This window comes from Nuphar pumila, chromosome 9 (assembly GCF_984573655.1).
Source record: "Nuphar pumila chromosome 9, dmNupPumi1.hap1.1, whole genome shotgun sequence".
In the NCBI taxonomy this organism is placed as follows: Eukaryota; Viridiplantae; Streptophyta; class Magnoliopsida; order Nymphaeales; family Nymphaeaceae; genus Nuphar; species Nuphar pumila.
In genome coordinates, this window is record NC_143257.1 from 117,959,219 (window position 1) to 117,985,332 (window position 26,114).

At 35.0% G+C, this 26,114-nt stretch overlaps 1 protein-coding gene across 1 annotated transcript in view; it reads right to left on the bottom strand.

Annotated features, from left to right (window-relative positions):
* LOC149829036 (brefeldin A-inhibited guanine nucleotide-exchange protein 1-like) overlaps positions 1-13,981 on the bottom strand; it is a 47,084-nt gene extending 33,103 nt beyond the window's left edge. Inside the window, exons 1-6 of the mRNA XM_090017871.1 lie at positions 12,688-13,981; positions 2,935-3,252; positions 2,461-2,797; positions 1,906-2,328; positions 1,500-1,789; positions 1,145-1,418 (exon numbers count right to left, since the gene is read on the bottom strand). Of these exons, the coding sequence (XP_089873997.1) occupies positions 1,145-1,418; positions 1,500-1,789; positions 1,906-2,328; positions 2,461-2,797; positions 2,935-3,252; positions 12,688-13,658 (2,613 nt within the window). The 5' untranslated portion in view covers positions 13,659-13,981. The remainder of the gene's footprint in view (positions 1-1,144; positions 1,419-1,499; positions 1,790-1,905; positions 2,329-2,460; positions 2,798-2,934; positions 3,253-12,687) is intronic.
* Positions 13,982-26,114: the final 12,133 nt, after the last annotated feature.

Consider the following 26,114-nt stretch of genomic DNA (forward strand, 5'->3'; position numbering starts at 1 on the left):
TAATTTTCTTTTCATATTAGAGTTAACCAGATTAACTGGTATTGCACATCTCAAATACTCTCGAGATGGATGTTTACAAATGTGCATACCATATCAATGAGTGCAAGCTCACTTATGCATTTTCAAGTAGATTGGACCTATGGATAGGTTTAACATGGTCCGTTTATTAAGAACCACAATTTCATCTAATAAAGTGGGTTTGAAATCTTTGTTAATGGCTACAACCTGGTGCAATATGGACCTTTCATTTTTATACTTGTTTAAATAAACTTTTAGTATTTAAATTTAGTGGTCCAAAGTACATTCTATAGCAATCAAACCATGATAAATTCATTTGTGGTATGAATGAAATCTGCACCATGTCCCATGTGAAGCATATTTACACCGTGAAGATCAACATCAATTAGGATTACAAATTGAGATGGGACAATCTGATATGAGCTAGATTGTAGACAAGGGTTTACACAACAATGGCATCAAGCAGACTTAAGCTTATGAGATCATGTCTGCTTAATCAACTACTTCATAGATGACATCAATTGAATGAAGTAAAATGAGCCAATATTCAGAATTACACTTGTGTAGCTAAATGAAGTTATGACTCAAATATAGGCTAGTTCCCTCTTTAATGAATGATGATGGAAGTAATATATCTAAGGCTTTACAATCAGAATTCTAACTTCAAAATGCTATGACTTAATTTCATGCTCCAGTAAATTAATGAATATATGTATGTAACAGATACAAATATAACATGTTTAAAGTACTCTATGCCTCTCTAATTTAATTAAAAAGATCTGAAGCTTCAGCAAATCATACTTGCTCGCCATGAAAGATGCATAGACCTCTTGATGCTACAATTTGCAGGCAGAAAATGCTAATGGTTCTGACCTTAAAGGTCAAGCTAGGCAAGTCTCAAGTTGGCTTGGACGGGGTGGTTTTAAGAATAAAACTTAATTTGGAAGCCACAGAAGCCAAGTTGGTTGAATAGGTGACTTAATCATCAAGATAATGTATTAATTAATTTATATATTTTGTTCTTTCTGAGACATCATAAATTGTGCAAGCACCAAACTGGGTCATTATTTTTAATATCAACCAAATCTGATTCCATCAGCAATACTAAACCTTACATATAGTTTACCTTGACAGCTTCAACATTTTTCTGCTTCATGTCAGCGGCACAATGAAGAAAAGTAAACTTTGCAACAGATGTCACAAAAGCATCTCTCTGAGTCTGCATATACATAACCGAAGTGACATGCACTGCTTGACGAAAGCCTTGCAAGCACTGAAATGCAATAACCTTTTCATCACTCTGGTCAAGGTTTACACTAAATGCAGCAAGCATTGGTGCCCAGCAGACCTCCACCATGAATCGTAGAATTGCCACATCAGTAATCATGTAAAAAACAGACCTGTGATATAAAAAAAATGAACTGTTCATAGGAAGATGTATGCTGACAAATGGATTGCAAGGATCAACCACATTAGCTTACTCTGATTTGTTTGTCTTCGCTTTGAATTTCTCCTGGATGTGCCTCAAAAGGACATCACTAGCACCTAATGCTTTTTCTTCTGGCTGCTTCCAAGAGACTAAATTAAGTATACTATCTAGGCCAAGTAGCTTATTGATGCTGTTTGCTTGTTTTTGTGGAGCTGAGGATTCAGCATTCATCTTTATTTCATTTTTCACAATTTGATCATACAAGGTTCCCAGATAATCTTCTGGTAAGTCCTTGCCATTATCAATTCCTCGATTATTGCGAAGAAAATCTGATTTTGACATCTAGAAAGAGCACAAAATAACTTATCAGAGATAATTTACAAGGACACATCTGTTTCTCGCTAAGACACTAATGGAAGATTTAAAATAAAAGAAGGGAACAAAGTTATCAAAGCAACCTTGTCTTTAACCATGTTATTGTGTGCATCGGTATTGAGCATTATCACAGAGTAAGCAAGAACATAAGCAGTATCAGCACTGCTAAAGGAATTTGGATTGCATTTGCAATAGCGCTCCGCAAATTTTTCCATTATACGATCAATCTTTTGAGCTTCTCCTGGCAAACGGAAGCCTTGAAGAAAAAATCTAATTGCTTCACCAAAATTTATTCCCTCAAAATTCATGGAGTCCACATACGCATGCATAACTTTCAAAGCAAACTCTTCCCTCTCCCCCAAATAGTCTCCTATCATTGTCCCATTCAAGCCAGCAGCATTCTTCAGAAAAGAAGCTACTGCTTCTGGGGACCCGCCAATTTTTTTTGTATTTATTAGGAATTCAATGCCCTTGCTTGGTTTTCGATTGAATAGTGAAATGCCCTTCTGCATTTGACAAGATCAGACACAAGGATCAATCATAATCACCGCACAATGGTCTTTTTTTTATTTTTTACCATATGGAACGACAAACTCGATAGAAATCCACTGACAATCATAATAATCAGATAATCTTACCTGCAGTTCTATCTTATATGCACGCCGCTGCTCAAGTGTTGCAGCTTCGGATAATTCAGCATATGCTTCAGAATGTAGCTCATAGTCTATTGCAGATCCTTCTTCACCATTTAGTGCAGCATGATTTTCAACACCCAAGCTATCTAATTCAGAATCTTTTGATGGACGTGTGTCAACAATACGTAGCTGTTGATCCATCCACAGTCCCATTGATTTAATAATAGCAACCAAACATCTGACAGATTCATGCCTGAAGGCAATGTCCTGAGCTGGAGACAAGGTCGTCACTGAACCAGGAGGCACGCCCAATGCAGTTTTTAATAGGCCATTGACGATCCTGCAAGCATCTGAAGGAATTAAATGCATTTTAAATCATTTACCTAGTCCAGTACTAAAGAAATAACATAATTTCCTGAAGATAAACAAATTTGCAGAGCAAAATGTACAGTCTCAGGATACTGAGCATGAACAAACCTTTCAAAAATATTTGGTGACTCAACATCACAGTCATAGTTCACAAAGATGTCAATGACTATCTGTGGATCTTCACACATCTTTTCCAACAAGTTTAGAACGGTCATTTTCTGCAGGAAACTTGGTTGAAGCACATTTTCTAGAACTCGGAGAACAAGCATCGGAAAAAAAATGCCAATTTCAGCCTTCAATCCAGACCTTAACCTTGATAATAAACTCATGAAAATAGAACATAAGAGTTGGAAAACACTCATCACTGACAAGGCACTATTCTTTAACAAGGATAAGCAGAGATATTGTCTGGTAGCACCAAGAAACCTGCATTCAAAGATTTAAACAAACATAAGCATCTATACACATCTCTACAGGGTGCAGCACAATTAGAAATGAAAAAGTAATAAACACAAAAAAGATAAACAGCCACTATGTAGCTAGAAAGGAACACTTGTATACTCTTATATGTGAGCAGATGAGTAAAGGCCTTAAAGACAGATAACGAAATGAGTAATGAAAATCGAGTCCTATACAATAGTATGAAACAAGAGATTCGAGAGAAACAGGTGAATGGGACAACAAAATTTTTCACAAGACAAGACTATACAAGTTGATTCACCTAGGGCTATGCCACAGCATGGCTATCAATAAGAAGACTACAAAAATAAGAAAAGAGTAGCCCCCTTTATGAATTGCTTTCAGACAACATAGCCTACTTGAATTACCTGTAGAATAGCAAAAGCAAAAGGAATGACCGACGCAAGTAGGAAAAATTTTAAAAGCAGATTAAAAAATGCTATCCTTCTTCATTAAGATATTTAGTTTATTTAACCAATATGTCCAAATAAAATTTAAATCCACCACTGATGTGGTGTTAAATCCACCAATGCAATCAGCTGGAGCTAAAAAGCATATTAAAATGAAAATGCAATCCTTATTAAGGCATTTAGGTTAACCCAATTTTACAAATAATATTCAATTCAGCAATTGGTGGGGTGTTAAACTATTAATTTCGGTGCCAATGCTAGATAAAGGAGAAGAGGCAGTTTGGTGTATAGTGGCAGCCAACCTTTCTGACAAAAATTATATGAACTGTGTAACTGAGTCATACGAGGAATTTTGGTAAGGCTAGAGCAGACCAAGCAAGCAGCGCCCTACCATGAGACTTGATCAATAATGACAAGTATCAAGAAATGTGAGATACCACTTTCTAGTTATATGCATCATGGCAGGGGTTATCACACTTGGATGGATTAAAGAAGCTAGTGAAGATATATGCACAATATCATGAAATACAGTGGCACTGACACAGAACAATGTTGAACTTGTTGATACAATGACGAAAAGGAAAACACATATAACGTGGCCTTCAAGAGGTCAAATGAAAGAGAAATTAAGAATTCCATCTATAGGTTTAAGATTTAGAACATAGGAAAGAAAATTCCAACAAATAGTGGGTGAATTATTGTTGAAAAAATCTACAGGTTAGGATCATTAGATTTGCAGAATTATTGACAGGATCACTACAACAACAACAACAAACAACAACAACAACTACGCCTTCATCCCAAAACAATTGGGGTCGGCGATATGAACCAACAAAGAAAATCATTCTGGGTCTTCCACATGAATCCTTCTCCTCCATTCATTTCTATCCAATGCCATGTCCTCGGTGAGGTTCAAAGCATTCATGTCCTTTCCTATCACCTCCATCCATGTCTTCCTAGGCCTACCCCGACCTCTTTTAACTAATATATTTTCCCATTTCTCCATCCTTCTAACTGGAGCATCATTAGGCCTTCGTCGAATATGTCCAAACCACCGTAAACGATTCTCTCTCATCTTATTTTCAATGGGTGCAACGCCTACCTTCTTACGTATCTCCTCGTTCCGAATCTTATCTTTTATTGTATTTCCACACATCCATCTCAGCATACGCATCTCAGCTACACTCATTTTTTGAATATGATGTCTCTTGGCAGCCCAACATTCTGTACCATATAGTAAAGCGGGCCTAATAGTCGTCCTATAAAACTTTCCCTTCAACCGCAATGGCATTCTACGATCGCACAACACTCCAGTTGCACTCTTCCATTTCATCCACCCAACCTTTATCCTATGATTTACATCTCCATCAATTTCTCCATACTTTTAAATGATAGATCCCAAATATTTGAAAGAATCATCCACCGGTATTTCTTGCTCACCAAGCTTCACTACACTCCCATCTCTATTTTGTTGCTTACTAAATCGGCATTCCATGTATTCTGTCTTACTCTTACTCAACTTAAAACCTCTTGCTTCCAATGTCTGTCTCCATAATTCTAACTTAGCATTAACCCCAGCTCTAGACTCATCAATCAAAATAATATCATCAGCAAACAACATACACCACGGCACATTTTCTTGAATTGATCTCGTAAGCTCATCCATCACTATAGCAAATAGGAAAAGGCTTAAAGCAGATCCTTGATGTAACCCAACCGTGGTGTAAAAACACCCAGCCATGTAGTGAGCAACAACAACAACAACAGATGGGTTAATATGGCAAAACACCCAGCCATGTAGCATATTTATAGGTTAACACTTAAATAAGTACACATGTAAAGGGGAAAAAAGGTAGTTAAGAACTAAGAGTGAAGAAAGGACAAGAATTTGAGAAGAGAAATGTGAAGGGTGATACTATTCTTGATTGTTAGCTTTCATTCTAACAATAGCACATATATGCTTCAACCTCAAGAAGAAATAAGACTAAGAACGGGACTGAGAAAAAGGGTGTAGAAAATCTTGGAGAACAAAATTTGAATTTGGAGAAAAAGGTGATTTTTAATGTTAAGCACAAGGAGATTGAATTTGGGAAAACAATGGTGCACCTTGCAACATTTAGGAGCAGGTTCAATTTAATAAATTGACTGCTTTGTAGGAATAAGTCTTGCAGTTTGTAAATACTGCAAACTCAAACCATGAGAGTGCATCACTATGTGACAGATAATCAGTATCACATTTTTTAATAGTGTGGTGGCATGAAAAGGAAGTTATGTGCGTGATTAGTTTCAAGGAACTTTGTGGAACCGGATGTAATGAAACAATAAAGACAAGTACACAATACAAAAGCCACTAAGGCCAATACAATTACAAAGATGTGCACAATCACAGGCCACTAAGGGCAATATAAGAGCTCAAAAGCATTTACAAACACAAGCCAATAATGGGCACAGGAAACAATATAAAAACTATTATTTTATTAATCTACAAATGCTCAGAAAAAGCATAAAGCAACAAGGAGTATAAACCCCTACATATACAACCAAAGAGAGGGAACACTAGCCTATTACAAAAATGACACATACCCCAATGTACTCCGAAATGCATCCCATGGGCCAAGAATACAATGGAGTTAAACACGCATTTACAATAAAAATACTCATAGAACACAAGACTTAAAAATAAACAATTTCATTAAGAATGAAATTCAAATAATACAAAAGAAATGAAAAATTACATAAGAGACTCACTACAAAACACTCACACACTCAAAACCTAAAAAACTACCTATTACTCTCTCACTTTTACAAAGGCCCACCCTTTATATAGAGAACAAGAGGGAGAAGAGAGAGATTAAAAAGAGAGAAAGGAGGACCAATCTAGCCGTTGGACCTAATCCAACAACTAGATTTCTAGCCGTTGGATATATACATATATAATATTATATACATATCTTAACACGCCCCCTCAAACTTATGGTGACTTACCGTAAGTTTGCAATTACAAAAAAAATCCATTACATAATATATCAACATGTTCTTCATAATACAAATTCTTGAAGGGGCTTCTATAGCTTCCTTGATATGCTCGAATTGTCTTTAGAATTGTCCATGCCTCCAATACTTTGAAAACTTGTAAAGAAAGCAAAACAAGAGCAATCTAATAATAAATAACTATATATTACAGAGAAAAGATGGCAAATCACACAAGCATACAATATATAAAATATATTTAATAAGTCAAATTAACATTTTTCAAAATCATTTAAAGTAACAATTAATTTTGAAAATTTTCAAATAGATAGTCATTTATCACTTTAATCATTCATGAAAATCATGCACGCATACATCTATCATAAAAGGCACATTAATGCATAGCAGTCATAGATTTTCATCATTATTAATAATATGAAGAAATAACTCACAAAGGAGTATAAATAACAAATCATCTTTACACAACGGAAGACATAAATAAGAGTGTAGCATGATATATGAGTGAACCATGTAATAATTTAGAACTAATGAAAAAGCCACTTATGGACCAATATTAATAACAATAAACAATCTTTCAAGAACACATGCTTAGAAATAAGCCAAAAAAGGGGATCCCAATGAGGATCCACACAAACACAATAGGAGTGTACAAGCACCAGTTTTACCAAAAAGTAATACAAAGTGCGATCAATCTCAAGAGCAATCAGATGCATACAATATCCACTATGGGCATACTTATGAAATGCTTAGAAAAGCATATAATGAAGTATGTGGAATTACAAAAACAAAGTGCAAAAACACATAAAGTCCAAGAGTAAACAATATAAAGGCACAAGGCATAATATAAGCACAAAAGTGCAAAAGCACAAGTCCACTACAGGACAATACAAAGAGCCAATGAAGGGCAATACAAACAAGTAAAAAATATATTTTTTATTGAATATATGCTTGAAAAAGCATAAACTTATGCAAATTATGCAAGACAATCAATCATGGAACCCATGTAACTAAATTATAATGCAAAATGCATGAAAATATTTCAACAATAATTTCTCATAAAAGAGCAAATGAGTTTATGAAAAATTATGAAGATATTAAAAATCGATACATCATAATAAATGAATTTTGTAAATTAAAACACTAGTTTAACCATCACAAACAATCACCTCACTAGACCTCCTGTCCTCAAAAATCAAGTGTATCAGCAACTAGAACAAGAGCATAAACATAAAGTCACCAAAGGTCCAAAGACCCACTCAAAGGTGTGTACAAACATCTCTTGTCTACATATAATAACACTCAAATAAGAAGCATAACAAAGAGAAGACACTCGAGGTAAGAAAGCTTGTAATAGAAACACACTATATTATCAATAAGAATATCAATTTTAACCATCTTTCGAAACACTATGGTTTCAAAAAATAGATGGTCATCACAAATAAACAGAGTTATAAGCATCCATAATAACAATGGTCATACAACAAATGAATGACATAACACACTCAAATCCAAAGATCAAACATACGTCAGTTAGAGTCAAACCATAAGTTGACAATCTAAACTAAAATAAAATGAGGTGCACATAACTCACCCCAACAAACATCTCTTAATCAACAAAAGCATATATGGATTCAAAGATCAATCAACTATCAATCAGATCCAAGACTGGTGTCAACACGACACTTATAAACTTTGATAATTGCAGATTGATAGGATGATTTGAGGTGCACACATAACTCACATCAATGGCTAACTCAAAATACCAATATTAATGAGCTCAGAGGCCAATCAACCATCAATCAGACCCAAGACAAAGGACAACACATCACTCATAACCCTTGAGAATCTAGATTGATAAGATGGCATGAGATGCACACATAACTCACCTCAACGGCTAACCCTGACCCAACAACAAGGTCAAGAGAGATGATGCATCATATAAAATTTTGTGATAAATAAAATAAATGTCATAAGAAGGCAATAAATACTTACAGAAATCAATTTCCAAATAGGTGAGTTCATATCAAATAACCGATTTGAAAAAACAAGTTTCAAATCAAATTCAATAAAGGTAAATGAAAACCTTAGCATGAATAAAGTGCAATCATATGCACAACAATATGTCAATTGATGCAATTATACGCAGTACATGATGACCATTTTCACAAATTTGAACAAGCAAGCAATCAACACAGAGAAGATAAAAATTTTAAATTACCTTTCATAAATTCGTCAATCCAGAGACACATGAACCAAGGCACAAAGATCCAATAATAGGAGACAAAAATAATAGTTTTTAAGAAGCTTAATCTAAATTATAAGTCTTTTATGAGACAATGAAGGTACATATGTAGAGATTCGTGAAGGTCTTTCATATAAATGCTTAATACATAATTTTCTCTAATCACGAATTCACATATGTCATACAAGAAATTTCGCAAGTATAAAATCTCTAAGAATCATGATATAAAATATCAAAGAAAGGAACCACTAAGAGTTGCAAGAGGGCACAAATACCCAAGTCAATAAATCATCAATGAGCAAAACACATAAAGTCACTTAAGACTCAATAACAAGAATTTTTAAAAATGAGTTTTAACATGAAAGGAAACAAGGCTTCCTGAAGAAGTTCATTGAATCAATAAAGTAGACACTCAAAGAGTTCCACCAAAGCATCAAAAGAACATACACAAGCCACAAGATGGCTCACACACTAAATCCACCCAAGGCGGTTAACACAACAAAATAATATTTTATTGATGATAGGATAGAACAAAAGTATCTAACAAAGCTCTAAACAGACAAACACAAAAAGTGTCTAAAGACACACCAAGGCAAGAAACATGAAGAACACGTAATCATAATTTCAAAATCCTTAAGAAATCACATATTCACTTAATACATAATTTTTAACATGTTTTGTTAAAACAAAAGTACTAGCATACTCAAAATATACTTCGAATCAACATGCTCACGCAAGAGCCAACAAAACAATAATATATTTAAAAAGATATTTAAAATAAAGCTTTAATTTTAATTAATTTGAAAAACACATCCAATTTTTCAACATAACATATCAAAAACAATTTTTGAAATTTTACCATACATACATTACCAAATATAAAATACACACCAGAATGTGAGATCATCGAGGCCAAGTCATTCATCAATTAAGAGTTTTCTTTATAAGAACAAACACGAACAAGATACCAAGAACAAGATGTCAAGCTTTGATACCATGTCATGAAATGACACAAATCCCAATGCACTCTGGAATGCATCCCATGAGCCAAGAACACAATATAGTTAAATACACATTCACAATAGAAATACTCATAGAACACAAGACTTAAAAATAAACAATTTCATTAAGGATGAAATTCAAATAATACAAAAAAAATGAAAAATTACAAAAGAGTGTTACTACAAAACACTCATACACTAAAAACCTAAGAACTACCCATCACTCCCTCACTTCTACAAAAGCACACACCCACCCTTTATATAAAGAATAAGAGGGAGAATAAAGGGATTAAAAGGAGAGAAAGGGTGACCAATCTAATCGTTGGACCAACAGTCCAACAACTAGCCATCCCCAAGTCAACCAATATATATATATATATATATATATATATATATATATATATATATATACATACATACATACATATGTACATATACAATATGTATACGTATATACGTAAATAATATTAGATAAATATCTTAACACCAACAACTACCTAAAAAAGACAAGAATTCCCCTCACAAGGGCATTTGAAATACAAAAAATAAAATTAAAATTAAAAGAAAAATAATACAACAAAAACCCCTAAAATACATTCTAATATATATATAGAGAGAGAGAGAGTAATGTGTAAGTTCCAGACCATTTATCTCCCATACCCCTTTAAAAAACATATTTACGTGTGTGTTTTACTTAATCTAAATGCATAGATGTGATCTCTATGCTGTATTTAGTAGAAAACATGTATTGGTTTAAACATTTTTCACGTTTCGATGTGTTTTTAACAGAACAAAAAAATCAATGGTTCATATTACACCAAAAACTTGATTTAACTAAAAATCAAGAATTCTTGTTAAATAAATTCGATCCAAAGCATGATTCTTAGTGAATAAGCAATGATAAACACATCTACAGGTTTGGATTAAGCATTAAACACATGCAAGTATGTATTTTAAAGGGGTTATGTATTTTAAAGGGGTCTAGGACAGTCTGGGAGATAAATGGTCTAAAACTTACATATCTCTCTCTCTCTCTCTCTCTCTCTCTCTCTCTCTCTCTCTCTCTCTCTCTATCTATCTATCTATCTATCTATCTATATATATATATATAACACTAGAATTCAACTCCGCTGCATCACAGAATTTTGTTTGGATTGTCCAATTGTGGGTGGCACTTAATCCTAATTGCACCTTGTTCTAGGAATGTGACTCAAAATAGAGGTGGCTAATTTGGCTTTCAAGGAATTGAATACTCCTTTTCTATCTATAGAATGAAATCTAATTGAGATCAACTTAATTAATTACACAACAAAATCTTGTGTTTGATAAGGACAAGATGAATGAATTAGAACCAAGCTACTGGTACCTATATGCTAAATAGATGCATCTCTAAATGAAGCACAATGTCATGATGGTAATACCAGCACTTTGATGCAATGAACAATCAATAAAAAAGAGACAGTGCATATAGCGTAGATGCAATGAAGAATTGATAAAAAGAGAGAATGCATATAGATTAGATGCATGTGTTAAGATAGATCCGAAAAACAGCAAGAAAAGATGGAGATAATGAGCATGGTAGAGGAAGCTTGTATCAATAGAAGAGCAAACTGAAGAGTATCTTGGTGATGGTTAGGCATGTTTTATGGGGACCCAGAACAATATCTATATGAAAGGGTGATCTGATATGTATTCAAAAGATCTATAGCAAGAAGTAAACCATCAAAGACTTCAAGGAGATAGTAAGACATAAAAGATTGTGGCATGACTGAGGTTTTGGCATCAAATAAGAATGATTGAGAACTAGGAACCTTAGACAAGACAACATAGAAGACCTTGTGATGATGATGATGATGACGACGACCTTTTCAAAGTCAGAAAAAAAAAATAGGACTAGAAGAAGGCTATGTACTAGGAGAAAATTAGCCAATTAGCCACGAATAAAAAGAATTAAAAAAAGTCTTTGCAAGTCTTTCACAATAGATCTTAGCATTTGTCATTCTCATTTGTTTTCTCGTTTGCTATTTTGTTTTATATTTTATTTTTGTTATGTTTCATTATAACCTTCTATATGTGCATTCACACTTCTGTTTTCCTTTTATGAATATCCTAGAACATGGGCTGGACTAACTCCAAGGAGATAGGAATTGACCACAAAAGGAACTAAGAGCGTCCTAGTTTTCTCCACCACTGCAATACATTGTTCTTCCCCTTCAAAAAGGCCCATGGGCTTCAACTTGTTATCCTCCTATACATACAATCCAAAAGAACCTTGATGAAAGAATCAACACCTTCTTAATCAACATGTGCATTGATTCGAGACTGAATGTGCTGTAGGCATCAAAACTACCAGTTATGAATTTAGAGATTGTAAATTTCCAGGCAACTTCAGCATATTTAGGAATAACTCAGAAATGGTTCTGAAATCAAAAGTTCTTCTCACTCAATAAACATGTTCACAACACTCTCCAATTCACTCTAGAGGAACTCCAAAGTGCTCCGACAATTCAGAGAAGAAAAGTGAAAAAGAAAATATATAAATTCATTGTATGCTAATGTTTCAACTAATCTTGCATTTCCTGAGTAAGGATCTCCTACCAGGAAAACAAGTATCACACAAAATTCATGTAGAAGGAAAGAACCAAAATTCAAATTTCGATAATTTAAACGAGAAGCTACCTAGAAAGATGATCATTGAAAGTAATCACGAGAACTCATCGATCAAGGAAAGGGAAACAAGGATGCATCAACAACCGACCTCTCGTTTGCCCGCAGAACGGGTCCAGCATTGTCGATTACAACCTTTATCAGCTGGAGAGACAACACCTTCCCCTTCAGGAGAAGCTCATCCTCCGGGCTCTCCTGCGTCGAGAATTTCATCGAGAACTTGCACAGGTTCTTGAAGAGATTAAAAGCGTCCTCCATGATCCTGCTTTCCCCCTCCCCCGTACCGTCCCTCTTCGTCGAATTTCCGCTATCGGCCTCCCATCCCTCCAACACCTCGCCGAGGAATCCCTGAACGGACTGAACCAAGCCCGATTCGTTCAGATTCTTGTCCGACATCTCCAGCAGCGCCGGCACCGACACCGGATCGACACCCACGTCCACGCGGTCTGCCTCCGCGCGGGCGAACACGATGGCCACAGTCTGCGCCAAGGCCGCCTTGGCGCAGATCCGGTTCTCGTTGCTGGTGCTGCCGAGGTAGACGTTGTAGAACGTCTTCACGATGTGAATCAACGCATCGCCGTGGAACCCCAGAGAGCTCGATCTGACGGAGGCGAGAAGGGTTCGGAGCACAGCGAGCTCGACGGCGTTGTCGGCGACGGCGGTGCACCTGCAGACGGAATTGAGGAGGAGGGCGGGGGCGGGGGAGGCGGGATCGTCGTCGATCTGGTCGGCGTGGCAGCGGAGGAGGGCGGTGGAGGCGAGGCGGAAGACGCAGTCGAGGGCGGGCTCGATGACCTTGGGGGCGGCTGAGTCGAGGGCGAGGGAGAGGGCTGAGAGGAAGACGTCGGCGTCCGTTGGGGGTAAGCCCGGGATGGAGGAGTCGGCGAAGTCCGGGGAGGAGGGGAGATTCTGGAGTCGGTCGAGGGAGGACTTGCAGGCCTGGACCAGCTGCGACTGCTTCCGCCACGCCACATTCTTGATGATCTTATCCAGCGACGGACCTAGCACCCGCCCCGCCTTCGACGGCCCCCCAAGCCCTTGAGACGACGACGACGACGCCATCTCTCTATCTCGCTCTCTCTCTCTCTCTCTCTCTCTCTCTCTCTCTCTCTCTCTCTCTCTCTCGCGGAGTGATCTCAGAGAGAGCAGAGAGAGAATGCGTGATCTCAGGCAGGAAGAGATCTGGCGGCCATCGATGGAAGGAAATAATTGATCTTTGTGGGATTGGCTTCTTAAGCAGAGAGAGAGAGAGAGAGAGAGAGAGAGAGAGAGAAAGAAATTCAGATCTCTCCCTGGCTGGCGTTGACGGTTCTACGTCAGGTTGTGTGCAGCGTACGAAGGACGGGCAAGCCTTCGCTTTCTATTCTTCTTCTTCTTCTTCTTCTTTTTCGTTTTTCTTTTTTACGGTTTTTTTTATTAATTTGTTGTTCGTTGGCGTCAAATCTAACATTGGAATAACAATGTGGTGGTATGCAAAATTGGTAGCTTGACAATGGTAATTACTTCAAAAATAAGTCTTCCAACCTATTTGCTGCCATCTGTAGTATCATTTACTTTTCTCTCTAAAATGATCATTAAAATTGACCCTGTTTTTGTATAAGTGGCAAGATAGTACATAGAGAAAGAGAGAGAAATTAGTAGCTGTCTACCACCATCTGAACGAAACTAGAGCCAGCCGGTCGACATTTTTTTCGCATAAAAGAGATTTAGCGGCGATTGCATCTGCCGCTAAATATTGTTTTATGACTATTTAGCATGTGAATGTGAGATAGCATATCGTCCATCTATCTCACTGAGAAGGTAGTAGGCATCTCTCTCTCTCTCTCTCTCTCTCTCTCTCTATATATATATATATATATATATACGGTAACACATCCGTGCTAAATAGTTTTTTGGGCATCTTTGTTTTATTTTTAAATTTTGATGGTATATAGGGATCAGTCCTTGAAGGGTTGGATTCTGACAATTGGGTGGGTCTTTATAAGGTTCAAAAAATCAACTGTCCAAAATCTTTGTAAAATTTTGAGGCTCTAAATATGTTTTTTTTTTATCGAAAACACATGATCCAAGTATGGATTCCTGATAAATCGACCATGTTCAACACATTTATGGGGTAGGAATCATGAAAAAATGAAGAAAAGCCAAAAAACCCATTTAAAGTGTTTTATTTAGCAAGAATGTATTACCATATATATATATATATATATATAGTATTGTTGAACGCCATTCACAATGCACAGACGCATGTGTGGTCAAGGGTGTGCATGATCTGTAAAAGAAGGGCTTTTAGCGGCAGTTACAAATGCCACTAAAAGCCATTTCAGCAAAAAAAATTTGTCGCCGATTGCACGCTATCAGCAGTACGGGTTCGTCCGACCCTTCCATTCACTCTTTGGGCATCCACTAGAGAGGTCAGTGGATAACTCGTAAATAGCCTTATCTTTTAAACGTTCTAAACATTTAAAACAAAATATTTATAAGTGTTTTTTTGCTTAATCCAAACGTGTAGATGTGTTTAGCATTTTTTATTTATTATAATTTGTGCTTTAAATTGAATAGATCTAACTAGAAATTTTGATTTTTTCATCTAAGTTTTAGCACAATATAAGACATTGTAAAAACACTTCTAAACATGAAAAATACATCATTTAGGGAATGTTTGCTAGTAAATAATTTATATAAAACTCATCTGTAAATTCAAATTAAATTTTTTAAGCCATTTAAGATGTGTTAAGAGATAAAAATGTTTACAGTAGTAGTTATTAATTAGTTGTATAACTCTAGCGATTTGAGATGAATGTTTTGTTACTCCTAAAGAAAAAAAAGAGATAAAAATGTTTAGGACTTACCCGCCACATATATATGAGTAGTGTGCACCTCCTAAACTTAGAAAAAACATAGTTACAAGTGTTTTCTGCTGAATCTAACCATGTAGATTGATTTATCATTATTTATTTACTAAAAAATCATGTTTTCAATCAATTTAATTCAAAATATTGATTTTTTCACAGGTTTTGGTCCAATCATCATGATATGTGTGAGTTTTTTTTTGTGTTGCTTTTCATGAAACTAACCTTCTAGATGTGATCTATATGGTTTGGTTACTAGGAATCAGTTATTGCATCATCTGATTACAACACATTATCGTGAGATTTTCTAAGACTTGAAAAATCAAATATGCATAATGCACAAGTTTATTGGCTCATAAAATGGTATTTTTTCACTGAAAATACACAATTCAAGAGTTGATTCCTAACATTTGGACCATGTTGAATCCATCAGTGAGGTCTGATTGGGTTAACATGACCCTTACCTATGATTTCTAGCTCATTCAGATGGTTAGGTCGATATAATCAAATGTTGCCCTTTTTTTGTTTTAAGTTTAGTGTGATATGACAGTTGATTTACTTTTAAACACAAAAAATAGTCTTCCCCTAGAAAAAAGTACAAGGACAAATGAAGGTGATTCTAAACCCTTTTTTTCGTAGACGGGTCAGTTTTCAATAATCCTGAAGATGATATTTAACCCTTCTATTTGATGCTAAAAATTCAGGCATGTTGAGATACCCAGAGTCAACAACATAATATTTCTCTACAAAAAATAAGCAATTATAAATTATAATTGCACATATATTATATGATAATCAAATATATTTGTATACTTATAAGATAGAACCTCTTACTACGTGGAGGCGTAGAAAATCTATATTTTTGCGTATTGACTACATTATATAGAATCCAAGAATCATTAGTCATCGCCTTCCACCCACTTTGTGCAAATGTAAAATTCATGTTAAAATCACATGGTGCAAGAATATTTTGAGTGCGTATCCCTTTCCGTACTATATATTGAACCTAATTGTACAATGATATAATGGCATGCATGTGGAAACGAAAAATTACGTAAAAATATGACATATTTAGTTGACCTAAAAATATAACTAGGTGTCGCCTCGAATGATGGTAGGACAGTCATATTCCTAGCCAAAGTCATTATTGTATTCAACACATTAGTAAAGTACCTACTAATGATTTCTCTTGAATGACTCGACATGTACTACACCATTATGATCCTCTCATTATGAGCTACAGTGATGAAAAATATAAATAATTGTTCATTTGCCTCGACTTCTTTGCTCATGCAACGAATTATCTCTAAAATAATTACACAGTCTCACGAAGACATGCTTCCTTATGCGAAGAAAGCAGATCAGGTCATTCTGTTGCTCATGTCGACATCGTGGCCATCCGATTTGCATTTTAAAAAACTAAAAAGTCAACAAAACCACGTGGCATTCATCCAAAATGCAAACAGACGACCATGATGTCAGCATGAGAAAAAACGCTCATGTTCAGCATGACCTGATCTGCTTCCTTATGCGATTGGTATCATAAGCAAGTCTCCATTAGCCCCCGAGTATATGATGCACATAATGGATTCCATAAATGAACGCGTCATGTACAGACTCTTATCATATAATTCAAAAAACAAGTCACTGCACAACCCATTGATAAAACTACTAACAAAACTTCTTCAAATTTCTCATCATCTAATGTTTTCTTATATGAATCCATAATCATCTACTACAAATAATATCATAAGTTCATTTGCATAATTAATAAATGCATACTCACATGATATGAATATTAAATATCCACAAAGCATATAGATACAAATATCAATCGTCATGCAACTACACAACTAAACATACACAAACCATTCTATAATAGGCATACACAAACCATAAGATAATATGATAAAAGAGATCATAAAGGTATCCAAACTATTACATGCCCATAAATCAATGATTGTGAAGACTCATGAATCAAAGTATCAAAGTATAAAAGTGTCAAAGTTATAATAAACACAAACCATAAAAGTATCAAAATATCAAAATTATTATAAGCTCATGAATAAATGTGTCAACGGTTGTCATATTCATCCTTCAACCATACAAGCATACTTTCGTCACTCTAAAGTGCCAAGAATAATTCAGCTTTCTCCTTATTACTAATGAGTCTATAGCCAAATACATGAAGAGTATTGTGTCTCTCCAAACCCTCTATCATCGATTGCTTGACCAATAAAGCCAAACTTTGTATTACTTTGTCTATCAATAATCACCTCATACGTTCTGTTTTGGATGTCAATCATTTGATTTGCATTAAACCTCCTCCTACGATATGTTTTGTCCTTAGCATCATCTAAATTTGATACATCCATGGACACGCTACAACGTCATGTAGGTAGCGCACTAGTGGTAAGAGTAACAACATTGATAATGCGATCCTCCTCCTCGAGCTCATCTAATCCCATACTTGTACAAGTATTGCTTTCGATAATAGAAACCTCCACTCTTAATAAAGAAACTTCTGATAGGGTCAAGATATCTTCACCCATAGCAATGGTCCCACCAAAGAGAACATCACATTCATTAGAAAACTCAAGTCCTCTCAACTTAAATTTATCACCATCATTAAACTTCTACAAAACATAAAATATGTATATATAACAAATCAGCCCAAAATTCAAGACTTTTTATTCATACAAAAAAAATACATTTCAAGTATACCTTTGCAAATTCAACCCAAAATTTAGTTGATGCAGTGTATGTATATCAGATGTGGTCCCAACCCAAACTAGTTTATTTAGAAAGGTATATTCACGCCTTTTAATCAGTTTTCACATTATGCCAGTGGTTTTTTAACTGCTTGGATGTGTAAGAAAAGCAAGTTGATTGAGCAATTTTTTTTTCGCAGTCACTCAAGTCTCCTTAGTCAAGTGTGTTCCTAGTGTATTGCATTTTTTAACCTCTTATAGACACATTTCAATGAATGTTCTCTCTGTGCAGTCATCCCAATGTGCCTTTTTCATAGGCACTAGTTCTTGATTATTCTCGTTGTCCATAGCGTAATACACATATTAAGAATTAAGGACCCGAAGGCATCTTAAATAAGTTTCTAGCGTTATAGAAACCAACAAGCGATTTGTGCCAACTTTGTGATCAGGTTGAACACAATAAGTTTATTGATTTATCATATAATGAAAGGTACAAAATGAACCCTAATTTAAGTTAAGTAAGCAAAAAACACAGATAAATTGATAGAAGCACACAATAAGAATCATACTAAAAGGAATAGACAAAATTGACCATGAATCACCAAATCATACTATTAAAGTCCCAAAATCTTCACCTAAACACTGCAGCAAGACCATAACATTCATCATGCAATAAAAGATTGATCAAATTCAAGAGAAAATGCACAATAACTCATAAAAAGGCAAGAAAAATAAAAAAATGCACCAAGAAACCTAGATTAAGAACATTAATGCAAGACTCATCCTCAACATCCGACTGGAACCTGATCACATGTTTATCTGCAATGAAGCCCATACACATTAATACTAACCAATGGTTTTAGCCTAGTATCAAATGCAACAAAATGCATTTTGAAAATGCAAATAAATGAAATATCCCACTAAGAAATACAACAAAATGTGCATTCCAACCAAACAATAAACTACCAATTGAAGTTCAAAACAAGTGAAGTAGAGTTAAAAGAAAAGTGCACCAATGTAATCAAGAAGAACCTTTATTGGATTAATCAACTTTTGCATGCCACATAAAATTATGAAGGTTGTTGTCTCTAGATCGAGTAAGCGAATATATTAGATTGTAGAATAATAGATTAGCTATCCTAACTCCCATCTAAAACTATGTTGTCTTGGAAAAATTATCGACCATATGTATCCTAAAAACTCAAATCGATAGATAATATACAATCCTATATGTGGAACTTATAAATGAAACATGCAATTCAGAAATCGATAGAAAATATTTGGTACCATAGGAAACATGAATAAATACAACCATCTAGCAGTGATGTTCCATCCAAAAGAAAAGAAAAAAAAAATAAAGATGCAAGTTGCAGGTCAAAACTGCAATAGTGTAAAACAACCAAAATCAAAGATAAACAATGGGGGCCCAAGATCCAGTGCACTAAAGGCAGAACTAGAGCCAATAGAATGATTATCAATTTACTCAATAGCAGAAAAACAAAGAGAATAAAATGAATGATCAAACTATGAAAACTTGTTATTTAATACATCATCTTTTCTAAAAATCAAACCCTAAAAATCTACAAATCCAGAATCCTAGAAGAGACTGCCCAAAAACATAAACCAAAATGAATAGATCGAGGTTTGGGGGGAAAATGAGAGAGACAGAGATAGTGGGTAGATTTGCTAAAAAAAAATAGACCAAAGTTTGGGAGAAAATCAGAGAGAGTGGGTCGATTTAAAAAAAAAAAATAGACCGAGTTCGAGTTCGGGGGAAACTAGAAAGAGAGAGAAAGTGGGTCGATTTGCAAAAAAAAAAAAAACTGACAGAGGTTTGGGGAAAAACCAAAGAGTGAGAGAAAAAGAGAGTGTGTACTTGATGGGAAAACGAATCGCAGTCGAGAGAAAGGTGCGAAGGGAGACGAATCACACCAGCAGAGGAGAAGAAAACTTTACCAAGTTCATTCCATGAGAAGGAGGAAATTTCTCCTTCCCATTTTAGGCATTTCATCATGGCATTCCATATGGGAATGAGTCATAAACTTTACCATCCAATCACCTTCCCATCGCCTGTGACCCACTCCTGGAAGGCCTTCCAAGCCCTAAGAAGGGGTGCCAAATGCAATATTAACATCTCTATTTCGTTTCTTTTAGGTGGACGTTGCCTTTTCTAGGTAAGCAGGTAGAAGTCATAGAACAATGATTCTAAAAAATAGTTGGGTGATCCTTGCTTAGAGGTTGCTTAGAAGTGGGAAGGAAGTGGAGCTCACTTCAAAAAGGGTATGTGCCAAAGGAAAGCTCTGAACCGTAAGTTGCCATTGAAGGCTATGTTCAAGGTCAGACCAGATTACAGGTTCTTGAAATTTTGTCTTTGCATGTTTTCCTTGGTAGCACAAGCTTGAATATCAATCTAAAACTCGTGTTTCTTAATTATTATTGTCTAAATGGACAGGGAGACGAATACATTAAATTTGGTCTCAATGGAAATACTATATTGGTTTTGTAACTGTTAAAGAACCAAAAATCATTGATCCAAATCCAGCTGAACCTAGATCCAATACAGATAGCCTACCGAATGAGAGAGTCCTGGTGAATGAGGCTACGAGTTTTTGAAAAGTTCATCTAGTTGATGGTTGCCTAAAAGAAGAAAAAAATCACTTCTATAATAAGTACAAGGAAATTCACATCAGATAAAGGAAAACATGCTTCTATCATGAGTTATCTTCTCAATCTTAGAAGACAAAAGGATTAAGAAACCATGGAAACATCTAAAGGCACATCAAAAGTTCAAGATCAATGAATCAAGAAGAAGAAGAAGAAGAAGATAGCCCCGAGAGGGGTTGGCGTAGTGGGGCGGGGCCTTGGCTGCTAGATGGGTAGTTAAGGTTCAATTTTCATGGGTGTGTCGCCCTTCTGCGCAAGCCAACACATAGCATAGGCTCCGGGGGCAGGGCTCCTAGCCTCAGAATTTTGCACTGCCGGCACGACCACCATAGGTATAGCAGACTGAGCCAGGGGGACCAGGTCTCGTGCTGGGTGCAGTTTCTTTGGGTTATAAATTAAAAAAAGAAAATAAAAGAAAAGAAGATAGGCAAGTAGATGATTGTAGTTTATCTTGACTAAGACATAATATTCATGTAAATCAAGCTCCTCACCGACTGATTGAGAAGTTTGAGAGCTTTACTGTGGACATAGGTGTATCATGACAAAACCATATAAATTTGGCAAGTTTTGTGTGTAAATTTGGCGAGTTTTGTGTGTTTCTGAATGGTGCATGTTTGTTTAGTAACTAGAATATAAAGTAGGGGATGGTCAGGCATTTGTGGGTTAAATATAATAGAATCACAATGAACAAGACACATAAACTTAATGTGGTACTATTCCTTGAAGACCCTACGTCTACAACCCCAAATTCTCACACCTCTCTTCTCTTTTCTCATTGATTTAAGAAGTTGAATATATGTATTTATACATAGAGGAGTTGTAGGAGTTTCCTAATCAGCTCCTAAATCTAAGCCATTAAAAAGGTTAACTTGGAAAAGGACTCTTCTCTGATGAGAGTCCTTTTGGAAACCGGTTTCTGCTTTACATGTGAAACTTGGGTTCTTATGGAAACCGGATTGATCTTCACATGTGATCTACTTGGATCGGTTTCCTTAACAAAATATGCCTAGTTGGACTAGCCCTCATGCTCTCTCTCTTTTGCCTATTTAAAGGGGCTTCTTTCCTCTTGTAAAGTATGTTTTTTTAAGTACATTTATGATTAATACAAAATTATATTTTTTATGTTATTTTCTCTTATAAGTTGTTATTGTATATCTCCTTTGTCAGATTGTATTTGGTCCATAAGTGGTCTCTTTGCATTGGTGCTCTTTTGTAGCCCTTAGTGGCATTCTCTTGTATTTCTTGTTTCTTCATTACATGATATCATAGTCGTGCACTCTTTGAGACTTGTAGATTCAAGAAAATGTTGTGTTGAAGGCTCAAAAGATCATTTACATGTCTCTTGGTGGGCATTTATCAAATTGAATTTTCATTATCTCTCTTCTATTCTCCCTTTCTCTCTCTTTATCTCTTCTCTCAAATGGCCGATAAAAAAGTTGTAACTGTTGTTCCCATCAATTTGATGAGCAATTATAATATGTGAGCAACAACGGTAAAAAGAATTCTTATGGATAAAGGATTTATGCTAATTTATTGATGGTTCTGAACCAGAACCTCAACTAATTCTCACAAAAATAACTATAGGAAAAAATGGACAATCTAAAGAAGAAGCTCTCAAGAGATTAAAGAGAGAAAAGGTTTTGTAGGGACACAAGCTTATAAAGATTGAAAAGCAAGTCATGCTAAAGTTTTTTTTTCTCTTTTATAAAAAGTATGCATGAGGAGCCATGTTTCAACATTTTTGAGTTTGAAAGGGCGGATGAAGCTTAGAAGTTTGTTAAACAAACCTATACCAAAAAAGATATTACCCATAAATGGTATCCAAGGGAACATATCTATAATTGTAAGCAAAGTGACAAGACTGTTCGAGAATACTATAGCGCCCTTAAGAGGCTTTGGGATCAAATGGCTAAGTTAGAGCCAATATGGAAAACCCCAAATGATGTTCTTCAAAAAAAAAAAAGTAAATACTTGAAGAGCAACTATTCTAATTTATGAGAGATCTTAGATCTAAATTTGAACAAGTTTGAGATAACATTATCCATAGAAAAAAAATATTCTCTATTGCATGAAGTATTAGCTGAGGTGTGTATGGAGGAGATAAGTTGAGATCCATATCTAAATCCAAAGAAAATAAGGATAATGTGTTTGTTGTTTCAAGATTAGGTGTCAACACTAATGTTTACAAACCATCACACTTTTTCAAGCCAATGATGATGACAAAAAAAAAATCATATGTCATAAATGTAGAGAATCGGGGCACATCAAGCCTTATTGTCTTCAGTTTAAAAGAAGAGAAGAAATAAATGTGGCATTCGTGAGAAATTCTCAAGATGACAAAAATGAAACCGATAAAGATTCCAAATTCGTTGAAACCATGACTTTGTCTCAACTTGTGAAGGTCCTACAACCACTCCACGAAACCTCTTATTCTTCTATTTTGGGAGCCGCGGTCTCTACTTTATCTTTTCCAGATAAGGTTAATTGGCTTTTAGATTTTGGAGCATCTTTTCATATGACCCCCAAATGAATCCTTGTTTTTCGATTGTTGCACTAATTCAAGAAAAATTCATGTTTTTATTGTTTATGGATTCTCTTTTGATATAAAAGATATTGAGAATTTTTAAAATAATTCAAACTTTTTTATTCAAAAAATTAGAATTGTTCTTAAATTGAATTTGAACATTCTTTCTGTTTCTCAAATTATTGATCATGGACGTAATATGTTACAATCCAAAATTTAAAAGATAATCCAGATTCAATGCCCAGGATCCAAACGCCCACTCCAGAGCCCCATGAGAGTCAACCAACATAGTGTGGGTCTTAGGTTGATGATGTGGCTTTCCCAATTAAGAAAAATGATAATTGTTTAGAGTTTAAGTCATACATAGGAGAAGTCAGGCACATAACATCACTAGGAAGCAAGACAATTAATCGAGGGGGCCCTATATGTGGGAGCGTGAATCAAAAAAGTCCTAGAGGATGTCCCCCCCTTATAGAAGATAATTAAGTAGAATGGATAGCTTTGAAATAAGAGTCCTTAATTGATTTTTTAATTATTTTTTATGGAGTTCTTAGATAGGTAGGAGTCTTAGCATGAATGAGTTTTCTAATTAGATGAAGTATTGAATACTTATGACTCAACCTCAGTTATCTCTATATAAGGACATCTGGGGTAGCTCAATCGGATTATGAAATGTAATAAGATTTGAAGTTCTAAGATCTCTCGCTCCCTCTCTCTCACTCTCTCTAGTCATCCCCCTCACTTTCTGTCTCTAACGTCTCCTCTCACACGACCCCTGGTACTCCCTAGACCCATCTGCATATCAGATCTATTAGGGTTGGATGATCAACCCTTCTTTGGAGCCTCATCTCCCCTAATGCCCAGACAGTGCATTTTGCTTTTTTGGTGAGCTAAGTGACATCTTTGCATTGTAGATCATGTGTCTGAGTTTCAGACATGTGTAACCTCATACCAGCCTACTATAAACCTTTTATGTACCTCTACCAACCTTCCTTAGCATTAGACTAGCTTTTGTTAGTTTTTTAGGTCTTAAAACCCAAAATTGCATCATATCGGGTACTCGAAATGCCCAAATTTACTAAACTGATAAACTCTAATCAACAACAGTCTCCTCTTGAGTTTAGGACTTATCTTAGATCTTCACACACACTCCTAGGTGTGCCTAGAACCTCTAGACCAAAGCCTCTTAGTTCTGAAATAAAACTACACTTGGAACGTTTATTGGACCCAAACGACATCAACCCGATTTAGCTATTTTGTCTTGTTTCTCTCATTTGATCATATTTTTTCTGTACCTCCCAAGCCATTAACATGTACCACGACATAGATCCTGAGGTTAGCGGCCACAATATAGTGTTTTATTCTCATCAAACCAATATTGGGTGCAGAGTCTCCAGTTAGAGAAGCAAATTGGAAAAAGTCATAGAGACAAAGATTTCTACTGCATGGATCAACTTGTCACTACAAAGAATATTTTGTGTTTCAATGTACAAAACATAGGCATTTTTTATGGCATCAAAGGTTAGGTCATCCTAATATATCTAAATTGTCTTATGTACCACATTTGAAAAATCTTTGTAATGACAACTTTTATTGTACTGATTGTATTCTTAGCAAAATGAAAGAGATTTTGTTTTTCAATAGAAACTTTTTTTCACTAAAACCTTTTGAATTAGTGCACTCGAATGTATGAGGTCCCACTCTTATTTTTTCAAAAGGTGGTACCTTTGATATATTATATTTGTTGATGATTAATCTAGATTTATTTTCTTAAGCACAAGTATAAATTTTTTAAAGTATTCAAAAATTTCATAACCTTCAAAAATTGATTTAAAACTGATATTTTTATCTTTTGCTCTTATTCAGGGGAAGAATTTATGTCAAATGATTTCAACAATTATCTTGAATCAAATGAGATTTTACATCAAAGATCATTTTCTTATACACCCCAACAAAATAGTTTGACAAAAAAAAACATAGGCACATAGTTGAAACTATTAGAACTCTCCTAATTTTAAAACATGTTCTAAAGGAGTTTTGGGTCAAAGTTTTATTAATTGTCGTACATCTTATTAATAGACTTCCTTCCACCAAACTCCAAAATATTTCTTCATATGAAAAGTTTTTTAAAATCTCTTCTGACTATTTAAGACTAAGGCCTTTTGGATGTAAATGATTTATTCTGACTAACAAAAATGATAAAAAAAAATTCAAAGGTCATACCTTATTTATTTTTTAGGTATGGAGATGATTTTGAAAAGGACAAACTCTATGTTTTTAGAAGTATTCATTTCTTGAAAAAAAAGTTTTTTTAATCAAAGTATGCCTAAGAAAAGTGTTGAATACTCTTTCTTTCTTGAGTTATTGCCCAAGTACAATAATGATTGTTTGATTGATAATGTTGCTAATGAAGAATCTCAATCCAATATCTAGGATGGTAAATTTTTTTTTATCAAAACGAACCTATGGTAATTCAATATAGTAGTAGAGGAAATGATAGACAACCCAGTGTATTAGAAAACTAATTAATCCAACTTAGAAAGACCTTTTGATAGATTTGTTTCATATGAATCTTTTTCTCCTCAATATATGAATCTTTTTAACCAACAACCTATAACCAAGAAAAAAATTACCTAGAATGGATAAAAGTCATAAATGATGAATTAGGGGCACTTAAAAAATAACTGATTTGCCTAAAAGAAAAAAAAACTATAGGTTGCATGTGAGTTTATAAAGTTAAAACTAAGAGTGATGAGACTTTAAAAATATA